At 40.7% G+C, this 25,279-nt stretch overlaps 1 protein-coding gene across 1 annotated transcript in view; it reads left to right on the top strand.

The window, feature by feature from the left end:
* hydin (HYDIN axonemal central pair apparatus protein) overlaps nucleotides 1-25,279 on the top strand; it is a 65,726-nt gene that overhangs the window by 16,764 nt on the left and 23,683 nt on the right. Inside the window, exons 10-39 of the mRNA XM_041038154.1 lie at nucleotides 927-1,026; nucleotides 2,204-2,322; nucleotides 2,532-2,755; nucleotides 2,945-3,012; nucleotides 3,220-3,461; nucleotides 4,852-4,952; nucleotides 5,771-5,906; nucleotides 6,715-6,879; nucleotides 7,016-7,168; nucleotides 10,163-10,401; nucleotides 10,531-10,828; nucleotides 10,961-11,104; nucleotides 11,279-11,422; nucleotides 12,319-12,411; nucleotides 12,754-12,974; nucleotides 16,950-17,109; nucleotides 18,140-18,349; nucleotides 19,540-19,770; nucleotides 19,903-20,077; nucleotides 20,467-20,594; nucleotides 21,284-21,411; nucleotides 21,982-22,118; nucleotides 22,266-22,393; nucleotides 22,522-22,635; nucleotides 23,128-23,208; nucleotides 23,374-23,523; nucleotides 23,639-23,878; nucleotides 24,549-24,678; nucleotides 24,791-24,934; nucleotides 25,070-25,240. Of these exons, the coding sequence (XP_040894088.1) occupies nucleotides 927-1,026; nucleotides 2,204-2,322; nucleotides 2,532-2,755; nucleotides 2,945-3,012; nucleotides 3,220-3,461; nucleotides 4,852-4,952; nucleotides 5,771-5,906; nucleotides 6,715-6,879; nucleotides 7,016-7,168; nucleotides 10,163-10,401; nucleotides 10,531-10,828; nucleotides 10,961-11,104; nucleotides 11,279-11,422; nucleotides 12,319-12,411; nucleotides 12,754-12,974; nucleotides 16,950-17,109; nucleotides 18,140-18,349; nucleotides 19,540-19,770; nucleotides 19,903-20,077; nucleotides 20,467-20,594; nucleotides 21,284-21,411; nucleotides 21,982-22,118; nucleotides 22,266-22,393; nucleotides 22,522-22,635; nucleotides 23,128-23,208; nucleotides 23,374-23,523; nucleotides 23,639-23,878; nucleotides 24,549-24,678; nucleotides 24,791-24,934; nucleotides 25,070-25,240 (4,774 nt within the window). The remainder of the gene's footprint in view (nucleotides 1-926; nucleotides 1,027-2,203; nucleotides 2,323-2,531; nucleotides 2,756-2,944; nucleotides 3,013-3,219; nucleotides 3,462-4,851; nucleotides 4,953-5,770; nucleotides 5,907-6,714; nucleotides 6,880-7,015; nucleotides 7,169-10,162; nucleotides 10,402-10,530; nucleotides 10,829-10,960; nucleotides 11,105-11,278; nucleotides 11,423-12,318; nucleotides 12,412-12,753; nucleotides 12,975-16,949; nucleotides 17,110-18,139; nucleotides 18,350-19,539; nucleotides 19,771-19,902; nucleotides 20,078-20,466; nucleotides 20,595-21,283; nucleotides 21,412-21,981; nucleotides 22,119-22,265; nucleotides 22,394-22,521; nucleotides 22,636-23,127; nucleotides 23,209-23,373; nucleotides 23,524-23,638; nucleotides 23,879-24,548; nucleotides 24,679-24,790; nucleotides 24,935-25,069; nucleotides 25,241-25,279) is intronic.

The raw sequence follows: 25,279 nt of genomic DNA, 5'->3' as shown, positions 1-25,279 counted from the left end.
AAGAAAAATAATTACTCAATTTCAGCTTAGGTAAATCTTACTTTAGAATACCTTATTTCACACTTTTCAAACTTAAATTTTTTAAACACTTCCGGTTCTGGACGCTGATGATCATGAGGAACATACTTTCGGCCACGTTTCAGTTCAGGGAGTGGCAGCTAGCTAGCATCTACCCTGCATTTGAGACGTTCACGAAATGTCAGTAAATTGTAGCATTTACCGTTAGTATTTTTATGAAACATTTAGGGGACATCTGTAAATCAGAGCAACAGAAAATAACCTGGGTTACACCCTCCCCCTCTAAACTGCACAAGTTTCTGTATACACATTGGTCACATGTCGGGCCATCCACCACCACAAGTATAATCTCAACCTGTGGGAAACACTGCAGGGACCTTCACATAGGCTGACCTGTTCTGACACTGCTGCCGCCCCTCCTTCTCTGCCAGTGTCTCCTCTGCTCAGCTCAGCCAGGTTCCCTGGACAGAGGGAGAACAAAGGCAAATGAAAAACAGAGAGAGAGAGCAGGGAAGAGAGTAAACAGTCTTCAGGCCACTCGCAAAACAAACTTCAAAATACACCCACCAGCCCATGCACACACACACACACAGACTCACACAGGTATTAGTAGGAGTTAGATGCAGTTAGTGTGTGTTTACAGTTGAGCCTGACTAAAGTATAGATCAGCTTCCACATTGTCGTCTACACTGAAATGACTTACAGTTAAATTTCTATTAAAAAAAAACTCCCTCCTTGACCATCCACACCATCATGCTATTAAGAACACAAACTCTTCTCAAAGCCACCTGTTTCTTTCTCTATGAGAATGTTTGCGCTTGCAGTGTAGATGCATGTCTGCTCTATATCCTTTCAGTAAAATCATTGCATAATGTGTATGACTGTGTTCTTGTCTTTCCATGGCTCAGGAAGGGGAAATATGGCCCAACACTACTGCACAGTTCAACATTGTCTTCAAGCCTGAGGAGGCCAGCCTTTACCAACAAACCATGTACTGTGATATCACAGGTCAGTGTTTGGCTAGAAAATAAAACACTCATTCTGGGTATCACATGTGTCTTAATCACACAGTAACAGTTCCAAAAATGTCCAAAGTTATATTTTCAGTGTTAAAATTAGGAGACACTCTGACTTGATTTGGGGGATTTGAGATCAAATTATGACAAGCTGAAAAGGTGTGTTAAAGCTTACATTTGCGGGCAGTTTTATAGTGACACAGCGTGTTTGTTGAACCAAAGCCCTCTTAGAACCAGAGGAAAACTTTTGTTTTGTTTTTTTCTTCAACACCTTGGAACTGATTGTTTAAACAACTTCAAATAGACTGTACACCCCTGCTGTAAATCAATAGCTTTGGCTTTCTCATGAAAGATCCTCCTTCCCTCAGTGGGTTGTGCCTCGGTGCAGACAAAGGTTAGACAGACAAGTCTGGGTAGCACACCGTGTCTGTCTGTTAACTTATTGTTAGAGGACAACTTCTGTCAGCTGTGTCTCTTTTATGTTTTCTTCTCCTCCAGTGTGTGATAGCTACTATCAGACACCACAAATGAATCCCTAAATCTGCCTAAATGCTTTAACCACTGGAGGAGTCATTACTGCCTGATCTCATTTTCATATTGGACAATCCAGTCATGAAGCCCGAGTATATTCATCCCATCTCGATGGTAGTAAAAGGTTGTTGGCAAATTTGCATGTGGCCTCCATGTGTGTCTTCTGAGCCGGAGGCCAGATTTACATTAATTTCCATGTTTTCTGAGGCAGGTGATGACCTGACCAGTCTAAGTCAACGACAGCTGGACTGGAGACTACTGTACCCTGATTCCTCACTTAGGAAAAAGCTTTAAAAGCTTACTAAGCAAAACTGAAGGATAGACCTTCTGTGCCCAAGTTTACAGAGAGAGAAGCAGAAAGAGGCTGCAGCAAATAAAATGTTTAGGAAGTAGTTTAGACATTTTGCACTTGGACTGACTTGATTCAGCACTTTCAACTAGAAACATAAAAACAACATTTCCACCTGCATAAAATCAGTGTTCATTCCTGCTTGAGAGGCATTTTTTCTCTCTAAACATTAAATTTTTGTTGTTACACTTCTCGTCTCCTTGCTTCCTTTTCTCTGACTCCACGTCCTTTTTCTTTCTCTATGACTTTATAATGATTATTTCCTTTACCTGTCATTGTCTGGCCGTAGGCCGTGAATCTCGTTTGCCTCTCACAATCAAGGGTGAGGGCATGGGACCTAAACTCCAGCTCAGCTATAACCTGATGGATATGAAAAACGTATTCATCGGTGACAAAGACTGTTATGAGGTAAGAAAGCTAAACCAAAGTGAACAGATGTTGGTTAGTAATACTATGAGCTGACATATCTAAACAATTACACAACCATCTGTAGCCTACCGGTACATAGTCTACATAAATGCAATGCTTATTGCATATTACTTGATGATTGATGGTGGGGCTCATAGAAGAAAAACACGATTTGAGTTTTGAGTGAGTGGATCCTTCCTTTTGTTCAGGTGCTGGTGTCCAACAAAGGGCTGATTGATGCCCCTTTCAAGCTGTCAAGCCCCGACACCACTTTCGGCCGTTGTTTCTCCTTCAGTCCTGAGGAAGGTGTTGTTCCCTCTGGGGCCTGCCAGATTGTGGAAGTCACCTTCCACAGTCGCATCTTGGGAACTTTCTCTGAGGACTTGCTGCTAGCTGTCACAGGACAGTCTGAACAACTTACCCTGACCTTCAGGTGAAGTTAGCAAGAGTGTTAATTCAGATTGTAATGTAACATTCAGATTTATCTAATATAAAAATTCAGCCTGTGGCAGTATTACTAATAACAATACCAAATGACGTTCCACTATACTCACAGTTCTTCAACTTGCTGTTGTTGTTTCCAGGTTTTCTCAGTGCTCATGTCTTTTTTCTCCTCTTTCAGGGGTTGTGTCATTGGTCCTACATTCCACTTCAGTGTTTCAGAGCTCAATTTTGGAGATGTAGCCTTTGGTGGGTTACAACATTTTTCCTGGGCTTATTAATTTTTTAAGCTGCCGCATAAGATATATTACACCCCAGCTACACAACATTCAGAAAAAAAAATGTTTTCCATGTCGGCCGGCTTTTAATGTAGTGTAATGTTTGTTTCACCTTTGTAATCTTATTTTTTTCTTTTTTTCATCTTCTCTCTCTTTCATTCTTTCTCTGTCTATGCAGGTTTCCCACTAACACTGATTTGCACTCTCTTCAACACCTCTTTCGTGCCTATGACCTTTGCCCTACGTGTTCTTGGTGATGGGTTGGGATCTCCTAGTGTTACCAGTGCCAAACAGGTATCGGACATGTCCAGGAACAATTGGCAAGGCAGTGCAGCTAGAGACCTTCATGCACGGCCTGTAGAGTTCACCGTCAGCCCTGCTGTAGGCTCTGTGCGTGCCATGTCAGATATCACCATTAAGGTAAATTACAAAATTGAGGGATAATCCATTTAAATTCATTTACTGTCATAGCAGAATACTTTGTAAAGAAGTTTAACAGATATAGACATTATATACTGTGGTACAACATTTGGATGGTAACAGTACTGCCAGCAGTTTCTTTTTACTACTGTCTACTGTGAATGCAGCAAAGCTCTCTTGTCTATATTCGCAGTTTTATTTAGATTTTATTTTGAAACTACAAGGGAGCACATTTTTACCAGTCAAACAGAGGCAGAGCAGGACAAGTGAACCAGGCTCTGGACTTCACTTCCTCGGCTAACATAAGCTAGCGGACTTTCTGAGGTGCAGCGTGTTGAGTTTTGTGACTAACAAAGAGGAAACTCCCTGCGTCACAATCACATACACTGCACACTGCATTATTAATAATGCAGAGACGGTCTGCAGACAGGCAAGCCTTTTAACTGTTAATACTCAGCAACTAACGTTTACTTACCGATGAAGACTTCTTGCACTCTAGAAGGTCTTATAGACAAATGCCTCAGATCATAAACTCTGACTGTGAAAGAACCAAAAAGTCTGCTGTCTATAGTTCATCAGCACCATGTGCGTGATTTTTTTGTTTCTCAGGCATGAATGGGTGCATAGAATCTAAGAGACACAGACAGTGCAGTTAAAGTTATTTCCAGTCTCTCTTAAACTTTGAAACAAACCTGCTTTTGTTTATGTTATTTTCATTGTAAATGATGTTAGTTTATTTCTTTCAGCAAAGCTGCAATATATAGTTTACTGTTCGGTTGGTTAGATCTAATTAAATCCAAGGTCATGGTGTGAAGTACTTTTAAAATATTTTAGTGGTGGTAGGAAAACTTCAGGACCAGGGAAGTTTTATGATCATTGTGATAATGCCATTTACTGGGATATTTTTGGCCACAATAATCATAGCATGAAAATCTGAGACTGGCACATTCCTAATGCCAAGTTAATGACAAATGCATCATAGCAAGTTCTGCAAAGCTGATGCAGATTGTACGACGGTCTTGTCTTGGGGAACAAAGTATTAATTAAATCCATGCTCTGTAGTATGATGACAGTATGTAAAAAATATGCCCATGTTTTCAGCCTAAATAATGAACTGCATTAGAGAGCATTGCATCACATCAGTGAAGACAGTGTCAGTAGAGAGAAATCTAAGAACTAATACTTTATCTATTTATGTGTATATATATATATATATAATAAAAATATTCTCTACCTACTTTGCATTAAACTTTAGACACTGGTTGTCCTTAAACTTACTGCCCAGACAGGATTAATTTGTTCTATAATCCATTAATGATGTTAGTAATGCTCACTGCGTCATGTGAACCTTTTGTTATCTCATACCATCTCGTATGTATTATATGTACAGGTGACCCTGTGTTCCAACACAGTCAGGACATACAGGCTGGCTCTGGTGGTGGATGTTGTAGGTGTCGGGGAGGAGATCATGACTCTGCCTATCAATGCCAGGTCAGACACAAGTACAAGTGTGAAAATAAATACACACACATACTCTTTCATGTGCAAACATACTCAAACACACATCAGTTAAAGTGGGTTTTGTGGAGTCTCGCAAGTCGCAGCAAAATACTGATGCTAAATTTTGAGTTTGCACATTAAGGCCATAAACACTGATTATTGGGTCAGTTTTCTTGTTTTTTGTCTCTTGTGCCATAAAACTGTTTCCATTTTGAAAAGATCTTTCATAAAAAAGGGGATGAATAAAAATGAATCACCATCCCTCTGTCCTAGTAGGATCGCATTTCATCTCTTCTAAAATGATAAATATGAAAATGTGTTTTGATATACAGTGTGTTTCAGTTGTGTCATGAGATACCAGAAAACAGCAGAGGTTCATCTTGCTTTTTTTTTTTTTTTTTTTTTAACAAACTCTCCTATCACACTTTCTTTCAAAGTCTTTTTTTTTCTGGCACTAACCTCTGCTGTGCTTCTGGCTGCTGCCGATGCTTTGACAAGCTGTGAATGTGGTCCACTGAACGTCCATACAGGTGTCAGCAAATCACTTGAATATGTGTTAAATATTCAAAACTTAATTTGCATAATAATACATTTGAATGTCACCTGCACTATCTCTCAGAATAAGGCAATGGTAATCTGACTTCCTCACAGCGATCACTGTCATTGAAAATTTATGAAACAGTTCTAATTAATAGACTGCTGTTTTGGCAAGACGATTCATAAATAAGTCTCAGATCGTTTCTTGTCTACCCCTCTTTCTGTTTCTCGCTATCTCTGTCTGTCTCTTTCTTCTTTCTCTCTGTTGATAGGTGTCTTGTGCCTGAGATTGTGGTGCAGACTCCAGTGTTGGACTTTCACAGGTGTTTCCTCAATTACCCCTATGAACAGCACGTGCAGCTTACCAACCCCAGTGCCCTGCCTGCCTGCTATGGCGTGCTTGATCAGGTTAAGTAGATCACTAAAGCGTCTGAAATTATGTTTGCATGTACGCTGTGTATGCAGCAGGGAAGAGAGATTATATTGAGAAAAACCAGAACAAAACCTATCAAGACCCATGCATTTATATTTAATGCCATGGCTCATTTCCAGCTCAGTACTGCAAAATTTACTGTATGAGGTAGTGGCATGAGGCAAGGTGCGTGACATTACTAAAATATAACGCCTTAAAGGAACAGACCAACATTTCAAGAAATGTTATAATGCTTATTTGGTTTCCTGCAGAAATTTAGATGAAGAGATCGATATCGCCCTCATCTCAGTCCAGTAATTATACATTAACAGTTGAAGTCCAGCCTTTTACTTTGCCTTCCAGCACCTCTAAACATCAGTGAAAAAATTATATCTCATTTAATACACAATATTTGTAGAGTAAAACTGACATGTTTTTTTTTTACAGATTTTTTTCAGAAAACTGAAAAAAGTGTTTAATAGTCAGCTAATCTAATCTTACTCTCAACAAGAAAGCAAATAAGTGTAATTCCTAATCTGTAAACTGTTGCTTTAATAAATGCCATTGATGCTGTGACTGTGTATTTATGACTGAACATTATTAAGACTTTCTAATACTTTTTGACTTTTTGACCTCAGCATACTACAAAGTGCAATAACAAGTCCAGTCCAAGAGCACAACTTGGTCGTGATATATCTGTCTGATTTATGGCACCAGTGGACAGTTGTTTTTAATCTGTATGCACAATAGATGCTGGATCTCCTGCATTAAAAGTATCATTTCAATCTGTGGAACGTTTTTCAGGAATACGAGGAGACTCCGTCACTGCTTTTTGGCAGCTCTGTTCCCAGAGGAGTGATTCTTCCTCACACTTCAGAGAAGCTTCCCGTGTCCCTGCTGGCTAAGGCCGTTGGAAAGCTGGGTCACACCCTGCACATTGCTGTGTTCGGCAGCACCCAACCACCTCTGGTCAGTGGAAGTGTGTGTGTGTGCTTCTTAGTGTTAATGTCTATGCTCTTGCAGGTTGAATACTGTGTGCATTGATGAATACAGAGTGTGTATTAAATTCTGTTCTCTAATCCTCCTCTTTTCTGTTCTGTTCAAGGAGGTGGTCCTGTCATGTATTGGGCAGGGTCCAGTAGTCCATGTTCAGAGCCCACAGCTGCACTTTGGCAGAATCCCAGTCCTGACGGACATTACTCGAACCCTGCGCCTGTCAAACCAGTCGCCTATTCCAGCCCGCTTTACTGCTCGCACGGTACAAACAATTACCAACACAGACTCACCTCTCAACACACATACTGTACTGGAAGTATAAGGCAGGCATGCGCACACTAAAAAGCACTTCTTACTAAAATTAAAACTGAGGTGAACAGAGCAGCTTTACGCATCCAGCAGCATCTAATTTTAGTAGTGGATTTAATACATACATACCTGTCTAGCCATGTAACCCATTCAGCATCTAGATTTCTTGTGTATACCTTCTGTCTCCCCTGCTCCTGTGACTAATTAATTTTCAGTCTAATTGGATATGTAATTAATGAGTTAATAGGTTGAGTGCTTTGTTAGTTCTTGAAATAATTAGTTGCCAGTTCAATTTCAGTCTGACCCTTGGAGAGAAGAGGACCTCTTTGCGTTCCCATTACAAACCAGTCAGATGGTGACATTTAGTCAATTCTGAATGACATAAATGAAATAAGTGAGCATGGACTTGGAAACTGATTGAAGAAATCTCAGCTCTGATTGTCTTTCTATTTCTGCTGTTTGGGACATTTTGTTGACAAAACAGTCAGGTAATGTCTCCAACACAATGTCCACAGTTCAACTGACAGCTGACACCTGCTTTCAGTGCTCACTCGTCAACTGACCTTTTCACTGACACTTTGTTTGACTTGTTTTTCGATGTTCACACCTGCAATTTTCAGCAAAAGCGAGCAAACTTGCATTATCTTCAGAGAACGATGGTGTTTTCTAGTCTCTTATGAAGAGTCGTGAGATTGAATGGCTGTGTTTGACCTGTATTTATTTATCACGCTTACTCAGTGTAAATGAAACTATAAACTTTGCGGCAAACCTGAGATCTATAATTCATCATGTTCATGTTTCACTTGCCTCCTGAAAAGCCCTTCTCTTGCTGTGCATCGCCTTATCAGCGTTGCCTGATATCCGCGGGGAACAAACTTGTGACTGGAACCATCCCTCAATACCTCCTAAGCTGGCAAAGACACGACTGTGCATGCACAGAAATTCACTCACTCACACACACACAGGCAACCCCAGTGTAACTGCAGTTGAGTGACCCTGTCCTCTCCTCTGAGGCAGTGTTGAGGGAAGGAGTTTCTCCTCTGCACTCTCAAGTGTCAATCGATGCAGATTCTTCTGGAATTACATTACATCTCGCTCAATAGGCTGGCAGAGAGCCACACAAATAGACCTGATGACAGAAGATCTCAGGGATATTGCGGAAGGTATCCACACTTTCTTGTCATTAAATGACCATTTGTGGAAAAATTAACCACCACTGCATCCCTAACCAAACCTAGACATTTATAAACGATCTTATAGAGAATCCTAAAAATATCATGACAACCAGAGTGACGTGAACATATTTATGTTTGCATATCAAACACAGTAACAGATTTTTTTGTCTTTTTGTCTGTCTTTAGATATGATCAGAGATACAGTGCTAGAAGTAGAAACTAGCAGGACATATATACATGATGTGGACACCGTTTTCTGCACTAACTGTTGAAACGGATTAATGGGAATATCCAGAAGTAATTTTTGTCCTTTGTGGCTGGCAACCAGCAACATGAGCCATGTAATATTCACAATACAATATATTGATTTTGTTGTGCTGTATAGTATTTGCCAGGAGAAGTTAGCACTGCAGCACCAGTGCAGGATTTATGCAGTTTGATGTACTGTTGATAGTTGTATAGCATACAGCACAGATTTGGATTCTAAACCCTTCTGACGTGTGCTGCATTCAGAAGCAATCAATTCTAATAAAGCTGTGGGATGCAGCAGGTTTAATGTGATTATTGAGATTCCAGTCGTCATGCTCCTCTCTCCAGGGAGTCGACCCCCTGCTCTTTCTTCTCTTCCGACTCTACCCGCCCCTTTACCATGATCACCCTAGTATCGACCCACCCTAAGTTCGCTTTCACTGGCTCCTTCACCCGATGGTACAAACGCTGAGAAAGTGATCTGTGACTCCCAAAGTCACTCGCTGGTCAAGTGTTGTCTGCTTGAGTGAAGCTTCTTTCTTCAAATACTGTTTTTCCACAGGCTTTTCTGTAAAGAAGTAGCTTTGAACAGAGACATCAAACAAAATCTTTACATTTCATTTGCCCGGTATTATCTTTAATGCGTACAAATGCCATTTGCAGTATTTGACTGAAGACATTTTCCCCCGCAGACCAACAATCTAATGTGTTGTCTTACAGGCAGTGAAAGTGTCCAAGCTTCAGTGCATCTGTAGGAAGCTCATTCTCAAAATCCCAATTAAAAGTTTATGTTCCTACCATCCATCAACCGAGATGCTGTATAGAACATTGATTGTGATCTCGACCACTGCTTGGTCAGATATATACACAGTACAGTGAGCACAGCGAAGGGCTATCCGCTTTCCTGAAATACTGGAGATGTACATTAGATTTACATCTTTTTTTTTGTTATATTGGACTTTATTCAAATAAATGCAGTCAAACAATCCACAGAGCTGGGAAATATTGAGTTTGTCCTGCAGCAGTCCTTTTTTATGCTTACGTCAAACAGTGTAGATGTGAGACAGATAACACTTTTTAACTGTCCATGTTTATGGCTTTTGTATAGTTTGAAACATATTTTAACATAGATTACACTCATCTGAACTTCTTCTTTACTACTGTTCATCTGTGTATTATACTCCATCCATTACCCCACTCAAAGCAGGGAGATGTTTCATCTTCCTTATGTCAGGCAGGGAGCCACCCCTCTACTTTTACCACTTGGACAGTAGGACGTTGATGTGATTATGCAGCTATGTGATATACACGTCTGTCTTTCAAGGTCCATCTGTAGCATAGATCTCAGTGGCTTGTGGAGAACAGTTAGAGGAAAGTGACCCCACAAGGGAGATATTTTCATGCATTACATATCAGTCGTGGAAGTAGCTGCTTTAGGTGTAACTGTACCCACATTTCCACTCTACAGATCCAAAGGCAGTCTTCGATTAGCAGCAGAACCTTTCTGTTTTTTGTTTCCTCAGAGCCACAGAAGGTCCTTTTGGCGTGTTGAGCCCAGTGAGGGGGAGGTGCCACCAGAGAGTCAGTTAGAGCTACAGGTAGTAGCACACCTGAAGGACACGATCCACTTCCAGGACAGGCTGGAGGTGTCCATCCAGGACAGTCAAAGGCACACGGTTGCTTTGTCTGCCACAGGCACTGGCACCACAATTGTCAGTGACAAGCCTTTTGCCCCAAGCCTTGACTTAGGAACACACTTCAGGTAGAATAAAAGAGGTTACACTCATGTATTACATTTTAACTTGATATCATTGATATGGTGATTTAGAACTTAATTGTAGTGCTGACCAGTATACCTCATGTCCATGCTTTCCTCTGTATGCCCTATAAGCCATGGATCATGCCAGTACCACTTCAAGCTGACCAACCATGGCCAGCGGATACACCAGATGTACTGGAGGACTGAAAGCTTCCTGCCCAACACAAAAACCCGCAAGGGGAACGACTTGTCTGGCCAAACCTTCTTGCCCTCTATCTCCGCTCCCAGGAAGAAAGATGTTCTGAGTCGTGGCTCTTTACTCTTGTCTGACAGAGAGAAGCCGGTGTTCAGCCTCAGTCCTTCTCGAGTGGACCTTTTCCCAGGGTGCTCTGTTGACATGGTGCTGATGGGATCTTCAGACACCTCCAAGGTGAGACAGTTTGCTCACAGGCCCAAGTAAATAAACTCAAGCTCTGAATTTCATGAACACAGCCTGTTTGTGTCCATTAGCTTAGATGTATGCTGCACTGCATGAAAAGTACATATGCTATTGTCTTTCCAGGTTGTACGGGAACGCCTGGTGTGCAAAGGCATTGTGGGTCATCAGGGCTGTTACGAGATCATCATGTCTGTGGATGTTACCTGTCGTTTTATTGCTCCTGTGCTCAACATTTCCTCCAAGCAACTGAACTTCTACATAGAGAAGGTTTGTCAAAGGATCATAAACAGTGCTCTCTGCAGGATAATTTTATTTAAAATGCATAATATATAAAAATATTTTCTGGAGAACTGTATATGGTGCAATAAGATTCCTGTCCCTAAGACATGTCTTTATGGTGTTGAATTAAACTGAGAAGCAATGTGTGGATATGTCTTACAGGCCCCAGGAAAGAGTCTAACGCCACTGTATGAGAAGCTGGTCTTGAAGAATGTGTCATCTCTGTCTCTGTCCATGAGGCTCTCTCTTGTAGAGCCGTTCTCTCTGTGTGAGGCCCCAGGAGCACATAGCTCAGCTACCACTAAGGTGATCGTACTATTCTTGTCCCTTTCAACATTTCCTTCAAGTAGGAAAGTGAGGCTTCTGGGAAAGTGAGTGTAGGAGTCAACTTAGATTGTTCACTGAAACAATTTAAAACGCACAGTGAGATTGATAACGTATCTTTGTATAATTTTCTGTCCAATCCCTACAGTATGTCCGTTTTCTAGTTCATTCAACTTTACTTTCTGTTAAAGGTTGTCATGCCTGAAGTATTAATCTTAAATGGTGTTGATATCTAAGGTAAGTGGATATAATTTACAACGTGATATCCACTTACCGAAAATACTGATGACTGACCAATCTGTTCTTGTTTCTAAAAGGCTCAGACACAAAATGTTGAGGTGGTAACTTACCTACTTCCAAAATAAGGGTACTTTTTAACTGTTGATGATGCACTAATGCCTGTGGCGTTCTGTGTTACTGTCCATATACTTACTCTGAGATAACAATGATAGACGTTTATGTCATATATTCCCAAAATGCACGTTTTCACTTCAGCATAGCTCCAACTTCCATTCTGTGAGTTGATTAAAATGCTGGATTGGAATCCACATTAAAATGGTTTTCAAGACCCCGGCAGGTCTCTGAATGAAGCTAAAGGGTAGCAGGATATTTTGATAAGCCTGGGTCCCATGACAGGATTACAATAAACGTCTCATTAAACCGTGGGAAGGTTTTTAAAAGGGTTGTGAACTTATGCTTTGGGAGTCATCAGATAAAAACATGATTTAATGATTTTTAACATTCTCATCAAGTGAAGAACTGGTCTTATACTCTGTTGATTAGTTTACCTACTAAGTCTGTGATCTTAAATATTGCAGAGACAGCGTGACTCCTTTGATACGTTTTCATATTTTAAGTACTGTAATGTCTTTTTCCAGTCCATGGTTTTAGGTGACGGGAGGCAGGCTGAGTTGTGGGTTTGCTTTCATCCAGTTTACTGTCAAGATCGGGTGTCACGAGTCGTGGATGAGGTAACACTGATGTGCTTTTTTTGCAAATGTTTTTTATGTAATGCTTTTGCTTCTTCATATGACATTTACTTTAGTTTGAGCTTTTATCTTTCCAAAACGTCATTTAATATTAATAATATTTTCATTTCGACACTTCCTCTAAAAATCCAAGAATTCAAATAATCTGAGATTGGATTAGTGGTCATGAGTAGTATTATTTTATTTAAAATGGTCACAAATCCAGAAAGGTTGGAAACCTTGGCATTAAGTGAAAATAATTTCTGTTAAACCTACTGAAATATTTACCTGTAATTTAAATTCCTTTGGACAAATGCATTTCTTTCATTGATGTCTTTTATCCAGTTCCTCGAGGTGTACTATGAGGGACACCCACAGCAAGACGTGGTGGATCTGCATGCTGAGGTCCACTTTCCCAACCTCCACTTCTCCTCCACCACAGTGGATTTTGGCTGTGTGCTCAACTTCACAGAGACTCATAGAGTAATCACGATCACCAACTGCTCCCCGCTGCCTGTGTCCTACCGCTGGGCTTTCCTGGAAGACCAGAATCACTGTACCATCAGGTATATTTACACTGAAAATATCCACACACACTGAACATTCATGCTTGTGTTTACGGCACACCCCGCATCGGATACACTATAAGGACAGGAAGTGGTGTGCAACTGCGTATCATATAATTACATGCAGTGTTAGTATTGCAGAGAGTCAATGCAAATCCTGCCCGTGGGTGTGCGTAGTGGAGCCTGGGTAGTCACCTTCACTGTACTTTCACTGTACTAAGCCAGTGTAGAATCAACTGGACAGACTGTAGGGACGCTAAGGAAGTGAAGGTAACACTTTTCAAACAGTTCCTTATCAAGACAGTGGATTGAGCTAAATGTGAAAGTGACCTCAGAGGAAATTTACACACAACAAGCCCATGATCGGTGTGTATACACGTAGTGACCAAACAGATAGAGGTCCCACTTGATATTTATTTAGTATTTGTATATATATTTCATCAAGCAACAGCAATATAGATTATAAGGCATTATAGAAATGGTAATTATGAGGTTAACGATAACCAAGTCAGGGTGAGAAAATTGTGCAAAAATATTACAACATTTGATCACAAATGAAGCTTTTCCCTTCAGTGATCGGTTTTCAGAAACTTTCATCCACAGAACATACAGCCTTTTTATTGTTTCTCTCATACATGTAAGACCTGCTGGGATACTGTGGCTCCTGTGTCATAGCTTTATTTTTTTTGTTACAGAAAAAAAAAAAAAAAGGTCAGGATTCAGGGACAAGAACAGAGTGGATCTCAGCAGTATATTAAAACTGTCCTTTGGGATAAGTTAGTGCCATAGCTATACATTTAACCCTCTGAACTGAAAGCCAAATCCATTATAAATTCTCTGGGGGAAGACAAATCTACTGATTGTGTACTTTATAAACATTACAGTGTGCCTCTCTCAAGCCTTTGCTTTGGCTCCCCTCTTGCAATGGACTGTACTGTACTTTAGTAGTCTGTCCGTCCATGGCCTTGAACCAACTCACTGCTATAGCTCTACAAGATTTATCACCTTCTGCTGTCTTTTTCCCTTCCCCCCTTTCATCTATTGGTATTCTTCCTTTTTGCTCCTCTCCTTGTCCTCATCTTAAGGTTTTACATTGCCTATTTTTCTTTTTTCCTTCATCTCTTCCTGCTCCCTTGCTTCTTTTGCCCGTGCTTCTGCTCTCTACCTAATCCTTATAAACCTTCTCTTCTCTTCTCTTCTCTCCTCTTCTCTTTCTTCACCCTTTCCCTCTTAGATTGTGACCTCTCTTAACAATCTGTCTCACAGGCCATCTTGCTAATTAAATGGAGACCTCACTCTGTGCGCACACACTCTCTCTAAAGTCCCTCTTTCTTTCTCACAAAATCTGCACTATCTAGCCATGTTCAGCTAATTACATCCCTATCAGAAATTACACCGCAGCCCTTGGAGAGGGAAATTTCAATAGAGCTAACTCCTTTCAGTCCATCTATCCTAATGATAGATAAAGGCAGTGCGATGCATTTAAATACTGTGACTTCTCCATTTATAGGACACTATCAGCAACGGGTAATCTAGAAAGCTTATGCTCATTCCACCTTAACTTATTTGCACTGTAGTTGCTTGTATGCATGATGGACTAGATGACTGGACAAATGAATGACTCACAACAAAGAATACAGTGTGCTTTAATTGATGTTGAGTTTAAGGCAAGATGTACAAAGGGAATAAAGCAATGACGGGATAAAGATTCTTCAGAAACTTTCCTGGTCTTTTAAACCTGTAAAGTTACTTTTTCAAACAGCTGAAGGGTCAGAAACAGCCTTTAGTTTTAGTTTCCTGATCAAGACATTTTTTTACACGATAAGTGCCAGGACAACGAAATGGAATTTAGCATCTAACCAGATGCAGAGCCTTGTGTACACAGGCTACCATCTTGGTCAATCAAGGCTAAGACTCTGATTTGGAGTTAGACACAGTACTGTAGCGCCACAAGGACAACATGGAGGAGAAAGAATGCAAATTGTAGCTGTAAAAAAATAATAAAAAAGATTAATTTTCATATTTATATTCATTCTACAACTCCTGTTTTTGTAATACAATCGAGAGGATTAGATGAATCTTGTTGGAATTACTTACAAGTGTATTGCTCCAAGAATTCTTTGGAAAACAAATCAGATCCTTTACTTGACTAAAGGTAGCAATGTGACAGTGTATAATACTCCATTAAAGGTAAGAGTCCTGCATTAACACTCCTACTTAGGGGCGTCTATGGGCAGAAATGGAACATCATATTCATAATTGTATTTTCATTAGTGTATAATCACCTGTGTTTTCATTAGCTTAGAATGAGCCCCTCATGTCTGTCTGACAAACACTAGCTCTAGAGAGGGCCTTTTTGTGTTTTTATGTTACCTGAAGGTAATCCCTACCTGCTTGGAAAGGGAGGGGTGATTGGAGGGATATACAGTTGGTTGCAGTCACCAACCTCACTGAATCCTACACACTGGTCCTATAAGAGAAATCTGCGCTTGTTTTTATATTAAAATGTGTGGGCAGTATTTGAATGTTATAGCTGGAGATAATGTTAGCTACTTAAAACTCATAGGTTTAGTCTGTAAAATATTAATTTACAAAGTATCTTGTAAATATAACTATCAAGAGAATGCAACTAATTTAATGAGTACAATATGTTGCTCTGAAATGTAACCCCAGGAACCCCAGTAGCCATTTGTCTCTACCACCGAAGTTGTTCAGCATCAGACTCAGACTCTCTCATCCTCCTCTCCTCTCTCCGTTGCCTCTTTTTTTCTGACAGACTGCTGGAAGTGAGATGTTTGTGGTTCAGCAGGCTTTGATGTGTAGAGTTTTAGTGAGGCAGAACATAGGAAAACACAGTCACACCCATGATGTGCATGAAGGAAAGAATAGATGGAGGAGAGAGAGAGAGAGACAGATAGGAGAATGTCAGAGTAGGCTATTTCTGTTTTGAGCTGAGCTCTTGCGGAGTCATCATCTGCTGTCTCACCATCTGTTCCTCTGTCCGCACCAGTGGGTTTTAAACTCTTTCTTTGAGGACCCACATTTTATAAAGCTTCTTTTTTCCTCACGGGGCCAAATGGGTTTTATGGGCTCTTACTAACTGTTATCCACCGAACATGCACCCTGCATTTGAAGATGTTGACCTACAGTATTTGTTCAACTTTACATTGTGCATTTCTGGACCTACTCATTTGTGATTCCCAAGGCCAGACATCAGGCCAGCTTGTCCCTTAAAACAGCAGATATCATAGATTGACCATACAACAGTGCCCCCTGCTGGTTACACCACTGCCATCCACCCATAGGCTGACACATTGGCACTACTGTAGTATTCTCGGGCACTCTGACAAATGTGCGTACACTTCACATTACCTTACATGTATGCACACCCTGAAGCTGTCTTACACACGCTCACACACACATACACACATTATGGCAATAATATAGTCAGTGTAATTTAATATAAAACTTGTCCAGTCCCGCTTTGAGATGGCTTCACTCACTAAATCTCTTTCATTCTCTTCCATGTTTATTCAGCACTTCACTGCAATCTATCCTGACCTGTTTCCTGCTGCTTGCCTATTAAAATTCCTCTTAATTATAGAACACTCTGTTTAATTAACTTGATGGATGCACCCAGTCTGATCCCACAGGGAAGGAGAGAGCAGAACTGAGAGAGAAAATAAGAGTCAGAGCTCTTTGTGGTGTGGATGCTAAGGATTTTCTTCTTCACTTCGGTGTTACAATATGTGTTCATGATGTACTGATAATACAATAGATTGTAATATTCATTTGACTATTTTCATGAAGCTAGAACACGATTTGATTCATATTTCTAGCCTCCTCTCATTGTTAGAGGATTTTTCCTATGTTCCATCTACAGTATCAAATCTCTCCATACAGTTTTTTTCTTTCATTGTAAGGAAAATAAATATTTAACATAAGTCATGTTTTATTATCCCTCCACCATCATAGAGAGACAGAGATACTAGGGGAAGACGAGGAGCAGCAAAAAGCAGAAACTGAGTCTGAAGAAGGGAGGGCTTCCTCGACAACACCTTCTCCTGCCTTTCCAGTTCCTCTTAGCCCCAGGCCTGGTGTATATGAACAGAACAGCCCTGTGCGTGTGGAAGAGGTAAAGAAATTTCCCTGAAATTTCCAGTTTGTCAGGGGATGGAGAGAGCAGCTAACAACAGATAAAGGGCAAGTAAATCCCTGTCTGTATGCTGATGTGCTATTACTGTAGAGGTGGACACACATTCACATGCCACACCCATTCACATAAACACACTGGTGTGCAGAGTATCTTTCTACTTTTTCATGCACTGATGTAATAGTGTGAGTGTTGTGAATCTTCTGATTTATAACTATAATTTTTATCTATTTATTTTTCCCCTACTAAAGTGATCAGAGAAAACTTTGAGCTCAAGTAGGGTTGCAACTATGATTATTTTCTTTATTGATTAATCAATCACATAAAATCTGTTTCTAATCCATACATTGTAAAAAAATATTATTGTCCAACCAACGATCCAGAAGAACAAAGCATTTAGTATATATTATATATTGATTAAGTCAGTGATTAAGGGGCTAAATGTGTCTGACCTCAACTCAAGAATACGCACCACTACTGCAGAGCCTAGATGAGGAATGTGCTGAAGTACCACAACACAGATGAACATTTAGATGAGAAGATGAGCATCACTGTCATATCTGTGTTAACTATGAAGCTGGACCCTGTAGTTAGCTTAACTTAACATAAAGACTGGAAGCAGGAGAAAACTGCTGTCATGGCTCTGTCACACAAAAGAAAAAAATCTGCCCACCAGGAAATCTACATTTGACTAATTAACGTGTTACATCCTGTAGAAAATCTGAAGTGTTAAAACATCAAGTTGAGCTTTTGTGGGAGTTTGAATGTTGGAACAGTTTCTTGGCAAACTCACAGTAACGTCATGACCTGATGAGGTCACTGCACCTGGCCAGGAAATCCAGGAAGTAGTCCAGCACATTATCCCCTGTAAAACCACAGCTTGTCACTTTAACGTGAGTGGTAGTGACCTTCTCATCCAACACAAGCGCAATTAACACATTGGAAGAATCAGCACAAAATGAGAATTAATCCTGTAAGTTGTAATGTTTTTGTTTTTTTTTTTTGTCTGGAGGTATTTGATGTCTTGCCAGTGTATGGTCATCTGCAACCTGGAGACCAGCAGCAAGTCACATTCTTGTTCTACGGCCATGAACACATCAGCAGAGAGGTGGTAGCTCAGTGCCATGTCGAGGAGGGGCCTACATATGAAGTCAAACTCAGAGGAGAGGCGTCGGTAATCAGCTACAGCCTTGACTGCGCCCACATCGACTTTGGCCTGCAGGTACATATCCAGAGCTCCTTTAGCCTGAGTTTACCCCTCAGTTCTGTCTCCCAACAACCTCCACCAGTCAAACAGTTATGTTTCAGCTATGTACTGATATCTGAGGCAAGGAAAGGGCCGTGACTGGAGTTGGAGAGGGAGGAAAGCTTAAGGCTTATGTCAGGACACTGACAGGCCTGAGAAGAGTGTGACAGATTTGTTTGTGAATGTGAATGATGATGTGTGTAGTTAGTTTCCTGATAATTTGCTTTTGTTGACTGTTAATGTTTTGTTTAACAGTAGTATTTTATTCTGCCCCATTCAATGTTTTTCTGTTATCACAGAATCTAATGCTGAGGGACAAATTGTAGGATAAGTGCTTTCACTTTATTAGGATGCACATTATTTGAAGACATAATATTTAATGTTGAAACTGGCATCAAATTTTTTTTAACCTATATTTTCAGACTAAAAGGACTGGTGGGAGGAATCCCATTCACGTTTTGAATGTCACCGGGTAGTATTTCACAGTTTGGTCTTTCGCACTCTTTGAATATGCAAGCAATTTGGACCAGTTATCATTGATATTCAAAAGAAGGACATATTGATTTTTGATTTAGTTGAAATGAGCAATTCAGCAGAACATTCCTCTGACCTTCCTGTCTGTTCAGCACTATTCTCCTTCTTGCTTTCTCCGTCTCTCGCTCTCCTCGTTGCTCTCTTGTATACAGAGATTAGATTTATCCATAGTAGTCAGGAAATCCTGAAACAGCCCCCATTTTTTTTAGATGCACAAGTGGCCAACTTTGACGGTTTTGAACAACATTTTGAATCAGTTTTCTTGTTTGTCGCCACCTATCTCTGTCTGTCTGTTACTTTCCTACTTTTAACACTTAGGTCACAGGTCTTTTGTGCTCAAATCACAGTAACAGCTACTACAACATTATCCTCTTGATAAAGTTATTACCATAAACTATAAGTTGCAAAAAGAGGCCAACACCATGCATGCAATTCTAGAAACCTGACTGTTTACGGTATCATCTTTACAAGGCACACACTCCACCTAAAAACACAAGTTTGAGTAGTTTTTTCAAAACTTTCTGTTTGTCAAACTAATTCACATTATCTTCAATGAATATGAACAGAGCTGCTTTGTAGCTGCCTTAAAAAGCAGCAGCTCTCACTTCTCAGTCTCCCTCTTTTTCTTCCAGCTTTTTGATCATGTGGGAGAGTCTGTGGTGACCCTAAGGAACACTGGCAAGATGGGCTTCAAATTCAGTGTCATACACCCTCAAAAGGAGGAGGAGGAGGAGGCAGAGGGACAGACGAATGCCCCAGAAGAGGACAGGCAGCAGTCAGATGCAGAGTATCAAAAAGAAAATAGGCAAAATGAGGAGGGGCAGAAAATCATACCTGGCCATCCCATGGTCATCCCCGCCTTGGTGAGTTTATGTTGGAGCAACTTCAGATTAGCAGGGGTCATTCATTAAAAATGGAGGGTTTTTACCCATATGTGTGTGTCTGTGTGTGTGTGTCTGTGTCTGTGTGTGTGTGTGTGTGTGTGTGTGTGTCAGGGTTACGTTGATGCCGGTTCGGAACAACGCCTGCGTGTGCTCTACCTCCCTGGCACCCCTGAGGTGTTTGAGAAGCGGCTTCAGCTGCACGTGGCTTTCCTACCACCTCAGGACATCACTGTGACTGGAGAGGGAGTGTTCCCAAGGATCACGCTGAACTTGCCACGAAACCTGTGTATGTATAGACATCCACCCATACACACACATATAATTGTATCCTTACTCCTTATCACAAAGTGTATCTGCAACAGCATACAAAGTACTGAAGTGTATATTCGTTCTGTTTCCCCAAATGCAGTTATGAAATCAGGTAATGTTAAACAGTGGCAACAATGAAGGAAAATTTTCTCTTTGTACTGTAATAGACAAACTTTGACAAACTCATAGCAGTAATCGGTTTACTGACCCCCATAAAGAAAAGAGTCAGCTTCAGAACAGAGTCCTTTGATTGATTTGAAAGCACTGAGCCAAAGCCTTGTAGTTAATGGACAGGTCTGACTAATAATCACATGTCCATACTAATTTTTCTATCTGCTGTGGTGTGACACTGTCATTCCCATGCAGCAGAGGAGTGCTACAGTGATGTGGTGCAGCAGGCCAGATCAGCTGTGGAGGCAAATGGAGTCAGAGAGGAGCATATGCATGCAATTACCAGTGGTGGACCAACAACAGAGGCCAGCTGCACACTCACAGTCAGTGACTAAAGTAAACAGTATCCATGTTGAATATTGTTTATTGAAAACCCTGTAATTTCTAAAATCGTGTTTTTGAGGATCAAGGAAAGTCATCTTAACTTTTGATTTGTTGGCATGTTCTCGTAAAACATTGGGTTTTTGATCGTAATTAATGCTGTGGTCATGCATGTTACTGAGAAGCATTTATGGTAAAAACTACACACTGTTTCATTCAAGTACAGCAAAAATAAGTGATTGTCACTGATACAACAACACAGTGAAAAAGTTGTTTAGCACTGTTTTTCATGTTTCAAATGTTCAAATTATGTGGTCAGCATGCTGCACATGTTTTTCCATATACATAAGGCAGTACCACTACATCTCTGCTGTTAGTGACCAGCTCATTTTGCAGGGCTTTCCCTGCTTCCTATCTGTATATTGATTTTCTAGGGAATCTTATGTGCCAAGACAAGAACCGATGAATTACAATGAAGAATATTTACTCATGTTTTTTTTATGTGTGGTCCCAGTGACATCCCTGACATATGTCATTTACTATGACTGATAAAATATATTCAGACTGTGCCGACTGTTTATTGTTTATGTAACTCCTCAGTACTTTTTTAAGTAACTTTTGAGTGTTTATTTATCTTATCTTCTGTCTCCCTCTCCTTTCCTTTCTTCCCTTTTTGACATGCTGCCTCTAGTATGAAGAGCTGCTTCACATGGAGACTGAGAGAGTACTGGTCAAAGAGCATGCTCTTGCTGTGACTGGTAGCTTGCTGGAGCTCAGAGACTCAGAGGGTTCCTTCAGAATGTGGCACAAACTTAGCAAGTATGTACAAACACACACACAGATGGTCCACTCAGTGGACTGTAGTGAGAGCTGTGTGAAACTGTGTTGTGTAATTCAAAGAGTCTTGGTTGATGAATATCTGACTGCGTATGTTTTTGTGCTACGGTACTTGCAAAGTGGTGGATTCCATGTTGTGCATTGGCTGTTTTCACTCATCAGATCATATCGTGATCTGCTGTTCCACTGGTATTTACCACAAACTGTGATATAAGTAGTAAAATAAACAAGTTGATGTTCAAGGCAAAGAACTATGACAGCAAAATTAAAAAAAAAAGTTCTCACATGTAAATCTCAAACTTTAATAACTGTTTTAATTAGTTTTAATTCATGATTTGCTTGAAACAATGAATTGCAATTGCATCATTATGTAAAGTTGTAACATAATGTGTTCATGACAACCTGAAACTATTCTACTGAATCTCAGTAAACGATAATACTGAAGTTCTGCCAACCCTTTCTTCAGTAAACACACTTATCTGTGACGTGGATGTTTCCTGTTGTTGATGCATTATTTATCTCTTCCACACCTGCCTCTCTCCACTCCCCCAGGTTCCTGCTCCCAGAGTACGTTCTGGATTTTGGTCACGTCATTCCCGGCACAGTCCTCATTCACACTGTAAATGTCACCAATACTGGATCAGTCCCTGTGTCCTTCCAGGCCAATCGCAAACGTCTTGCCGGCACAGGTAACACAAAACATTACTTAAGATCTTGTAGCGTTTTTAGCTCTTTCTATTTCCTTTCAGTGTTCTACAATATCCAACATTTTATTTTAATAATACAGTGTATAAAAATTAAAAATGGTTTGTGACTGTGTTTTTGTTCCTTCAAAGGTTTCAGTGCTGAATTTGAAAGAGTGAAGAACCTGCCCGGTGGTGAAACACAGACTTTCACTGTTAAATTTGATCCTCAAGGAGCCAAACTGCAGATGGGGGACACACATGTTGTCATGCCTATACAGGTACACGTGGGCATACAACAACATGTAGATGTACACAAACATTGTCATTAAAATTTCTGAACAATGGGATGCTTGTCTCCCTCGATAATCAGAGCTTGGTCTTAAGATAATTATTTGGGGTTTTACAGGTTTCAGGTGGTCCGATGGTGCAGGTGCGGCTGTGTGCAGTGGTGACCATGCCGGCCATTACTGTTTCCACGGATACACTGCAGTTTGACACTGTACAGTGTGGCATGTGTCAGGTAACAGAGAATGATAATATGGAATACTCCTACAGGGTACTATTATGTAGCCCTACAAAGGTTTCTTATTGTGTTCAAGGACTGAATGAACATGCTGTGTTCAACGTTGGTGTAATTACGTAATCTGTACTAAAATTAGATTGTCACACAAATTCAAAACAAATTTACTGCCCATAACACTACTGAGTGTGTGCAAGGCACACTAATGAGGCTCATTAATGAGAGACCAGTGTGCTGCCTTGGCTGTGGTGACATCTTGCGATTGTTTACTGCAAAATCAGGTTAATCATTTTCTCACAAAGCTTAAGGAAGAGCTAAAAGCTTTGTTGTGGTTATACAAAACTTTAGCTTAAAACTATAATAAATGATTTCATGCTGAAGTAGCAAGAAGGCCACATATACTGAAACAACTGAGACTAAAACCACAGCTGGAGCCAAACAGACACGAGTGTGAACCTTCCAGGTCTTGTGCTTTATATCCTCCCCCTTCAGATGAAGACAGTGCAGCTGTTGAATCATGAGTCTGTGACCTGCCACTGGAGCATAGCTGAGGAGGTGAAGCCTTTTAAAAAGGTATGATAATTGTTGTTTGATGGAAATTTCTTTGTAAATATTGATGTTCACATAACAAACTCTACATCTTCATAGCATACATACAGGCATGCATACATCCATAAAGACAAATACATACAGAAATGCATGAGGGCGACACCTACATCTGTTCTTGTTTCCACTCAGGTGGATAAGTTCCTGCCTCTTTACCAGCGTAAAAAAGTATTGCGGGAGCAGCAACCACCTCCAGTGGTCTTTGAGATGATTCCCGCCTCTGGCATTCTGACCCCGGGTGAACGAGTCAATGTCCAGATAAAGTTCAGCCCTGCTGAGGGGGTAAGGAGCTTAACTGATTTTAAGGATCGGCAGAGCGTCATAGCATTATGTGAAGTACTGCTTTTATGAAATGTTGTGTAATAAAGAAAGTGACCTCCTGTGTATGTTTCTGCAGCAAGCTTACAGCAGGCAGTTAGTGGTCCACGTGGCTGAGAGCACCCAGCAGGTGTTCATCACAGCCCAGGGTCAGGGTGAGGCGCCACAACTTGAGTTCTGCCCATTGGTGCTGGAGCTGGGGCCTTGCCTGCCTACGAGCACTGAGGTTGAAGCTGAGGTCGCAGTCAAAAACCCCTGCTCTTTCCCCATTGAGTTCTACTCCCTGGAGTTAGACACGCAGTATCTCGAGGAAGAAAAGGTAATTTTGCGTGGAAAGGTGAAGGAACAAGGCTACAAACAAAATTTGAATCTGTTATCCTACACTTCCGTTTGTCAAGATTTCGCGATGACCTTTCTGGTCTCATTAATAGTGTACACTCTCACGTAAAGCTCACGGTTTCCATTAACCAGAAGTTATAAAACATTTGTCCAGCAGGGGGGAGTAAAGCCATCCGTCCCAAAAGATCTTTGCCCAGTCTAAAGTTTGACAAATGAAGTCACTTCAACGATGCCTTTTCTAATTCACGTTTAAGCCACACTTTACAGCTAAACCATGTAATTTTCTATTTTTTCTATTTGTTTCTTTTGTGAGACTGTTAAATGGTTCTCTCTTGGAGACAAAGAAAGGATGAACTCCTCATAAAAAGTAACACCATTTCCCGTCCAGTCTCCCCGCCTGTCTTTTCACTCCTCGTTTAATTATCAAATTAATTAATTACCCAATGTCCCCAAGGGACCTCCCAAAGGGATTAATAAAGTATATTCTATTCTATTCTATTCTATTCTATTCTATTCTATTCTATTCTATTCTATCAACATTTCATTTTCAGTATTTTAATTTCCTTCTCTCTCTCTCTGTTTCTCTTTGTGTCTTTTCTCCTCTCCTTTCTTCTCTCTCCCCTCCTCTTTCTTTACATCATCCCATGCAGATCCTGCGTCTGATGCAAGGTTATGATGAGAACAACACATTACTGTTGCCCCCCAGGGTTCCTGGAGAAAGTCTTCCCACAGAACTTATTGACTACTACAAGGAATATTGCTCCCAGCTTAAAGACGATGGTAGCTTCGGGCACTTACAGACACTCATTCTCACCTGCAAGCATGGAAATCATATATGTGCATATTGCATCAGTGCATACCTGTTTTAATCTAACCTACCTGTGTGCACCAGAGGTGAAGGCAGGCTTGCATAAAGAAGAAGAAGCTGAGAGGGACGACACACAGGAAGAAGAAAAGAGGTCAAATCAAAATTATGTCCACCCAGCAGACAGCAGAGAAGACATACACACTAACACTGTGAAGCCAGCTGAATTATGTGAGTACAACCCTCTCAGAGGCAGAACTTTCCACAGGTGCTTTGTATTTCATGTTATGTATTTATTTATGTATTGTCCCCAAAGATAACTGTAAACTTTGCTTTCTCTCTAATGCTTGTGCTTTGTGCATTCAGTCATTTCAGAGATGACCAGAGAGGTAAGCAGTGGGAGACTGGGACAGCTAGAAATGACCCCCGTCACCAGAGCTATTGCCCGTCACTTGGGTGTTGACCTGTCCCCTGAGGGTCTGGCTGCGCGCAGCCGCAGAGGCATTGCTATTATTGTGTATGGAGCCCCACTGACAGGTGAAAACAGCCGGTTTTCTGTTGCGAAATGTAAAATGT

Source organism: Toxotes jaculatrix, chromosome 5 (genome assembly GCF_017976425.1).
Source record: "Toxotes jaculatrix isolate fToxJac2 chromosome 5, fToxJac2.pri, whole genome shotgun sequence".
NCBI classification, from domain to species: domain Eukaryota; kingdom Metazoa; phylum Chordata; class Actinopteri; family Toxotidae; genus Toxotes; species Toxotes jaculatrix.
This window is presented reverse-complemented; position numbering and strand designations above follow the sequence as displayed.